We start from the raw sequence: 7500 nt of genomic DNA on the forward strand, positions 1-7500 counted from the left end.
CATAAGTGAAAACAAGGCAAGAGGGGCACCCAACGATAATCTTCGGTGAAATATGTGTTCAGGAGAGTCAAAGTGTGCTAAGAATTTTGGTTCTGTTACCAAACAGCTACAGATTTCTTTGCTAAAACATCACCTGAAAGATTCGCAGCCAGGGAAACCTAGTCCCTTACGTTTTCGGAAGGGATATTTCTGCAAGTCTTGGCCCTTAAAAGGGTCACCAAGAAGTTTCGGATTGGCAATTGGTTTGCTGGGACGTTCTTTAATGAAAGGTAACTTTCAGCTAGCAATTTCTGAAATGGAGATTTCATTCCCTAAAATTTTCAGACTCTTCAATTTTCAGCTAAGAAATCCGGACTGATGAGATTCTTCTAGGTGATAAAAACATCTCGTTATACTGTCTTTATACATAACAAGGAGCCTAGAAATTTCTCTCAAAGCCTTTCGGCTTAATTTGCTCATTTGGTGCCCCGAAGGGAATGACCTATCTCACCAGATGTAGGGTCAATTTTTTTTTTTGGGAAAACCTCAGTTACAGTTGTGGTATCTGTAGCAAAACCAAACCAGTAAGCTAGTTAATTAATAGCATAATGGTAGTGACACCATCATTGCACATCTGTATTAGTGATACTGAGGTTAAGCTTTTGGGGGCTAGGTTTGTACTCCTCAGAGGCTGTTTTCAGTTAGTGCCATTCAACAACATTCAGCTCACTGATTCCTATCCTACACATTGGTCAATATGGCTGACTTTGGTTCCCTTTTGTGATTCTTGGAAATTTGAAATAATATTAGCTGGCATTAATGGTTAAAAACAGGCCTTCAGGAAAGATGTAATTTCATGTTACTCAAGGAGCTAGCCCCAAATCGTTTTAGTTTGAATTAAATGTGGCATGTTAGAGCATGCTCAAAAAATTGTTCAACTTTTGAAGATCGTGAATTGAAAATAACCAATAGCAACAAAAAATCAACTGTGTAATAATATTTTATTCACCAATACATATGCTACAAAGTAAAGAAACTTGTCGCAGTATTCTGAATAACATTGGCATGGCTGGGTAAAAATATGATTTCAAAGGATGATTTCGGGCCCTTAAGAAAATAGGGTTTTTTCACTTTCCTTCTCAAATCGTCTGCTTAAGACTTGCTTCAGACTTTTGCATCAGAAAAAGGGCACCCAACAATGCCACACTCATGTTCAATGTTGATGCTTACCCCTCAGGCAACCTGTGATAAGCAAGCACTATCCTGAAACGTTGTTCCACTAGACCAGAGCTGCAGGACAGCCTTTTAGTCTTGCCCTGTTAAAACAAGTGTTGCGTGTTGTTCTAAACGATAGTAAAAGCCAGCTGTACAAAATCTTGACGAGGTTGGGCATGTTATCGCTTGACGAAAGGTGATTACAATATATACTACCGGTAGTAATAGTATATACAATTATTGTGTCCATAGGTTAATGCCCTCTTAGCTCGGTTCTCGCTTTGTGGAAAGAACGACAGCTCATGATCTTAGGGGGGCTAAGAAGCTTACTCTACCTTGACCAAGAACCACTACATACGCCTTAAAAAACTTAACGAGTTCACATGCTTTGGCTCTGATAAATGGCATTCGCTCCCTGGTAAAGCCAGGACTGCCGCCGCTGTAAATAGTTTTATTTTTGTTCTTTGAAATCAATATTGCACGTTTTAGTTGATGTAAATAGACTGAACATACATTTAAGTGTATGTTTTAAGATTTACTATCGTCTTGGTTTTAACTTAACTTACCTATGCTGCTTTTTTAAATTTGTAAATAGTTAAGATAGTTACTTTTTCTTCTTGTTGTTTACTTATTTGTTCTTTCCATTCGGAGACACTACTGTAGCAGTGCTACTACTCTATAATCTGAATGTAGAAATGTTTAGGTAGGTAGGTAGGTAGGTAGGTAGGTATCGTGATGGTCATGGAGTGTGCAGGTTTCTGAAATGTTCACAGAAAATGTGACCTCTCCGTTCTATTGGAAACCTTTGATTCTCATTCATTAGAAATTATGACTCTGTTCTTTCTCAGGTTGTTCAAAAGTGGGTGTAACTGGCTTCTGTATGGGTGGTGCCCTTGCTCTGGCTTCTGCAGCATTAATTAATGAAGAGATTTCAGCTGCTGCGCCATTTTATGGCATCCCCAGCTCCCAACTTTGTGATTTGGGAAAGATAAAAATTCCTGTACAAGCTCATTTTGGAAGTAAGGACACACTTGAGGGATTCTCTTCTCCCAAAGATGTCAAGGCCATGACAGAGAAGTTTGATACTGGAGGAGTGACCTATGAACTATTCATGTATGATACTGGTCATGCCTTTACCAATCCTACAAATCCAAATTACACCAAGGAGATTTGTGATTTGGCTCTTGGAAGAATGATAGAGTTTATGAAGAAGCATTTGCAGTAATCTTCTCTTTGCTTAACAAGTATATGATGTGAACACTGTGTGACCTAAGAAAAAATCTAACCCTAGAAACTGTAAATGAAACTCTACAAAAAGAGTTTGTCTTGTTACATGTACATAGTTTAAAATGGTTAGCAATGGATTAAAACAACTCTTCAACTTGTGCAATGTTCAATGATAACATTACCCATTGTTCAGAGTCTCTTAAAGAGTTGTCTACTTATCTCCAAGCCTGATGTTGAAAGAAGTTCCCATGTGGTGTCAGTAAAGAGCCAAACCATCAGCTCATCACAGGAACTTAACAATGGGGGGACTCTATGAGAGTGAATTTAGGTTACAAAAGCTTTTAATGGCTTTCTTACCATATCTGATTACAATTTTTAGTTGAGTATAATCTTAACAAATCTCTGGTAGTTGGATATGAAAGTTAAATAATTTGTGGGATGCCTCAGCGCCATAGTAGTCTGGCATATGTACCTTGGTAAAAGTTAAGGGACATTTTTTCCCATTGAGTAACAAACTGTGATGATTATTATATTTGGCTGGTGGTTAAAATAAGCTCTGGAAAATATAAAGTTTATTGAACATAAAGCTCCATATTTGGGCAAAGTTGTTTGCTTTGACCAGTAGAGGGGCACCATATGCACTAACTTGAAGGGTCCATGCAGGGCTGGGGACTTTCCCTTGATACTACTAGAACGACTTTAGACTAGCTTTAGATTATGCGCTGCTTTGCCGCTTGGCTTCCAATGTAATCTCATTTGACCATTTGATTGATCTGTCTTCCAGCATCAGCTCTGGTTTATGGCTTGTCTTTCAAGTCTGTCACAAATCTCTGATGGTAAATCTTATAATAAGTGCATTAATTCTACATGTAGCTGGTAAAAATAGGATGAAAAAATGATAAGACAATCCATTATTTTATTCCCACTACTTATGGTAAAAACTATGATTAGTGTGTAAAAGAATAAAATTTCCATTAGTTTTACAGAAGCAATATTTTACATTTTCAATTGAAAAGGTTCTTTATGACTTGTGCACAAGACTGAAATTCGAGGCACATCATTCCATCTCTCAACAAAGCTAGATTTGTTTATAAAAATAATATTCAAATTAATAGACAATTTTCAATTAAATATATTTTTTACAAGTGAACAAGATTGAAATTACAATATTCTACAGATTCTCAAAATATTTATATAGTTACCTACTATTTTAACAAAATTAATAGTTTAATTATACAACTCTTTTTTGTAATAATTTGTTTTTTTCGTGTACAAATGAAAGAACTATTTTTACCCTACGTTTCAGTTTTCCATCCTTACAATGACAGCATTGAAATTCCAGCAAAACGGATACAACAGAAATTACTACAAATTCCAATAATAATGTTTGGAATAAAATTCAAAGTTCAATGCAAAGGAAAAACTAGCAGGCAAATTACACTTGAATAAGGAATGACTGCCTTTTTGTCTGGTTTCTCACCATTGATCTTTCCGGCCTGGTTGGACCTTCCAGAGGCTGAGGCTCTGCCGGTTAAGTTCGCAGGATCACTGAGACACACAAGCCCCTCTACCACGGCAAGGTGGCAGTCAGAGAGGGGACGTCTATCAAAGCCTGGTTTTCCTTTCCTCATGAAAACCAGGCTTAACTAAAGGTGGCGTACTACGGTTTTCCGAAGAAAAAGACCAAGATTTTGAAAGCTGTGAAATTAAAGCAACAGGATGTCTCTTCTGAAGTTTTAGTCCCTGCAACTGATGTAAAATGTAACTTTACCTAACAAATAAATGCAAACTATGTAAACTATGCTAATATTGTGACTGAGCTCCTAGAGGGAGGACTGGGGACTAGACATTTCAAAGGCCTTTTCCTCAAAACCTGGCCGTACGACAAGGATTAAAATTTTGGGAATTAGTAAAAAAATATGAAGACGAAACCGTCAACATTTTTTTGAAAAAGATCTATCAGATGGTTTTTCAGTTATTATTGGACGTTTTTGCCATTTGCAGAAAAAAAACGGTCTGACAGATTTTTAAACTACCGTAAAAACCCGCAGATAAGCCACACCTTTTTTCCTAAAATCGGGGGTGAGGCTTATCTGCGGGATCATTTGAGAAAGGTGTTGTGAATTTCAATGCCAATTTCCTTTAACTGACACTTTTATGGAAAAGTATGTAGGGAACATGAATATTACACAAACCTACAAGGGACTACAAGTCATTGCTTTTGTAAGTTTGTTGGCTCTTAAAAGAGCCGATGTCAAAGTTGGTAGAAGCAATGTTCATTATGTTAAAGTCCTAAAATTGTGGGTAAGACTACAGAAGACGAAGTATTTTCTGTTTCAATGTTAACAGTGAGTTTACATTTGATGAAAAGTGGATGATGAAGAAGACTTCTCAAGATTCAACTTTGGTTTTCTTTTGGTTACTTTCAAAAAATCTTTTTTTTCCAAAATTTGAGCTGCTAAATTCAGGGTGCAGCTTATCTGCGAGTTTTCACGGTATTTATTTCCGTACATGATTATTTTTCTTGCTAAGGAAATTGTGAAATTTTAAGGTGGGGTCGTACGTCTAGTTTTCGAGTAAAAGGCTTTTGAAATGTCAAGTTTCCAGTCCCCCTCCAGGAGCTTGGTCACTATATTTAGCATTTTCCCCTGAGCTGCATTTATTTGTGATGTAAAACTACATTTTACATCAATTGCAGCGACAAACACTTCAGAAGAGACATCCTGTTGCTCACATTTCACAGATTTCAAGATCTTGATATTTGTCTTCGCAAAACTGTAGTAAGCCACCTTAAACAAAACTTATCTCATCTCAATATCTTATCTCAATATCTGACCTAGCTATAATCAATAAACGCCTGGGTAATTCCGCCACCTAACTCCATGTTAACGCCAATGTTCGCCATGTTACTAATAGCCATAATTTAATGGCAATCCACACTATGCTCAATAGACTTGATGGTTTTCTGAATGGATTCTTCAATTGAAGACAATGCAACCCTACCACTTGCTGTACCTTTTTGTTTCTTCCTTATGAACTCCTTTAATGCTGTCTAAGCCACAAAAGAAAAAAAATATCACAAGGATTGAGCTGATTCAGAGAGACTGCGGTTTTTCATGTTGGTTATTATGAAACTCTGTGAATGATATAGGATATATGAAATTTTTCAGATATTTCAGCTGCGGAAATTGAAAAACATGAGAGTTGGAGATCATTGTTGCTAAGCAGCAACTTATACATGTAATGTAAGCAGTTGTGAAGAAAGCCCCATTTAAGCCTGGGTTTCTTTCAGGCTTTCTTCACAACTGCTTAAGTTTTTTAACATGAACATTTTACAAAATTGCAATAGTGTGCTACACCTGTACATTCAACTAGCATGGTCAACATAATGAAAAACCACAATGAGAAGATCCTGAATGAATGCAATGAAGCTGACATGACCCCAAAAAGGTGCAACCCTAACCCTCTGCTAAAAGTAATTATTGCATTGAAAACAAACCTGTTTTTTGCAGTTCCAGACATTTTTTCAAGGCTTAAAATGCATTAAAAAGCGTATTTTTGGATTCCTGTGCTGTTTTGACCAAATGACGAAGTCCTGGGCTGATGACATAGCAGGAGTAACTCACTTTGCATTCCACGCTATACTACTGAGACAGCAAGTGCCAGTATAAGTTCTCTTTTATATTAAAAGATAATGTATGAAACGAAGTTACACTGACCACGCAATTTCATTAACATTTCACCACCAGAAAGTGCCAACTTACTCCTGCTATTTCACAGGTCCCAGTCCCCCTTTGTGCTAGTTCCTGGACTGAAATGTGCCAAACAAACATTAAGGACGTGAAACCTTCTAACAATTTTTGAAAAATGTTGTCGATTTACCAAACTTTTCACCTTAAAGGTAAAAAATGGGTGATAGGCTTACAAGGGAAACCCTTCTCACTGCAACTTGAATGCTTATCCAAGAAACTCTGCATTTTAACCGCCCATGACAATGCTCGATATTTAAGAAAAATCCAGTTTGTCCCCAGGGATCAAAAGTCGGGCAACCAAAGCAGATTGGTTGCCCTGATAAATCCTTGGTTGCCGATTAGGAAACCTCCTAAGATTAAATGCACACCATACTGAGATGCGATCACAAGGCGATCAAGCTTGAATATCCCATAATTCCTAGTGTGCAACTGTGTTTTTCTTAGGAGTTTCGGCATTTTCAAAATGACGTCTTTAATCTCTATCGCCTACATGTTTGTGATTAATGTCTTTTGCATGTTCCTATCTGACAAAGTATGCTTTGTATAAGCTACAGATATTCAAAACACAAGAAAATGCTCAGCTTTGGTATATAATTCTTATTTACTTCACAGTACAAAACCAACAAGGGAGTGGGGTGCTGCCTGTGATTAATTCATTAATTTTTCTATTTTTTTGGCTGGGTTGTCCATTGTCTTTTCCTTGAGCAACCAGAAAGCAAAAAGGTCGTCAGGTAAATCTCGGATGACCACTAAGCAGTCAGCTGCCATGATGCTTCCCTACTTAACGAGAGATCTCAACTGATCCCAAAATGGTGTAACAAAAACAAGTTCTCCCCTATGAATCACAGCAAGGCCTGTTCTGTAAGAGTAAAACTCGGAGTTACGGTTAACCAATATTTTGTCTGTTGATTTTATTATATATATCACACGATGATTGCTACATGGGAGAAGCATGAACCTTTACTCAGAGTAGCAATGTTTTTGTACAAATAATCATGTTCTGAACCCAATTATATTCAAGTTTCTTGTTACTTGAATTTCACACATCAAGCCATCAGACTGAGTGAGCAGAGGTCAGTTTAAACCATAAAATTCAAAATAATGACAGTTGCCGCAGTGCTGGAAATCGCTTTTCCTTTTTAATACATGTAGGTCATATGTCCTTTCAAATATTCATTTTGGTTGAACATTTTACCAATTTGACCGGACATAAAGACATAAATGAGCTGTAATTACCTGTTCCTTCATGGGGCTCAGGCCTGGGCACTAGTATCAGTTATTCATAATAACTGTAAATTTTTGTTTGATTAGGGAATATACATGTACA

General features: G+C 37.0%; 2 protein-coding genes across 4 annotated transcripts in view; one reads left to right on the forward strand and one right to left on the reverse strand.

Moving 5' to 3' along the window:
- LOC137992878 (protein usf-like) overlaps positions 1 to 2579 on the forward strand; it is a 3708-nt gene extending 1129 nt beyond the window's left edge. The window contains exon 2 of the mRNA XM_068838441.1: positions 2043 to 2579. Coding sequence (XP_068694542.1) covers positions 2043 to 2419 — 377 coding nt within the window. The 3' untranslated portion in view covers positions 2420 to 2579. The remainder of the gene's footprint in view (positions 1 to 2042) is intronic.
- Positions 2580 to 3372: 793 nt separating this feature from the next.
- Positions 3373 to 7500, reverse strand: part of LOC137992877 (uncharacterized) — a 9888-nt gene continuing 5760 nt past the window's right edge. For 2 of the 3 annotated variants that reach the window (XM_068838439.1, XM_068838440.1), the window contains exon 2: positions 6667 to 7500. This exon is cut by the window's right edge. Coding sequence is in view for 1 of the 3 variants with exons in the window: in XM_068838438.1 (XP_068694539.1) it covers positions 5345 to 5473 (129 nt within the window). In the remaining 2 variants the exon portion in view is untranslated. Of the gene's footprint in view, positions 5474 to 6666 lie in introns of those variants that run through there. The other variant, XM_068838438.1, reaches the window with a different exon arrangement.

Source organism: Montipora foliosa, chromosome 2, assembly GCF_036669935.1.
Source record: "Montipora foliosa isolate CH-2021 chromosome 2, ASM3666993v2, whole genome shotgun sequence".
In the NCBI taxonomy this organism is placed as follows: domain Eukaryota; kingdom Metazoa; phylum Cnidaria; class Anthozoa; order Scleractinia; family Acroporidae; genus Montipora; species Montipora foliosa.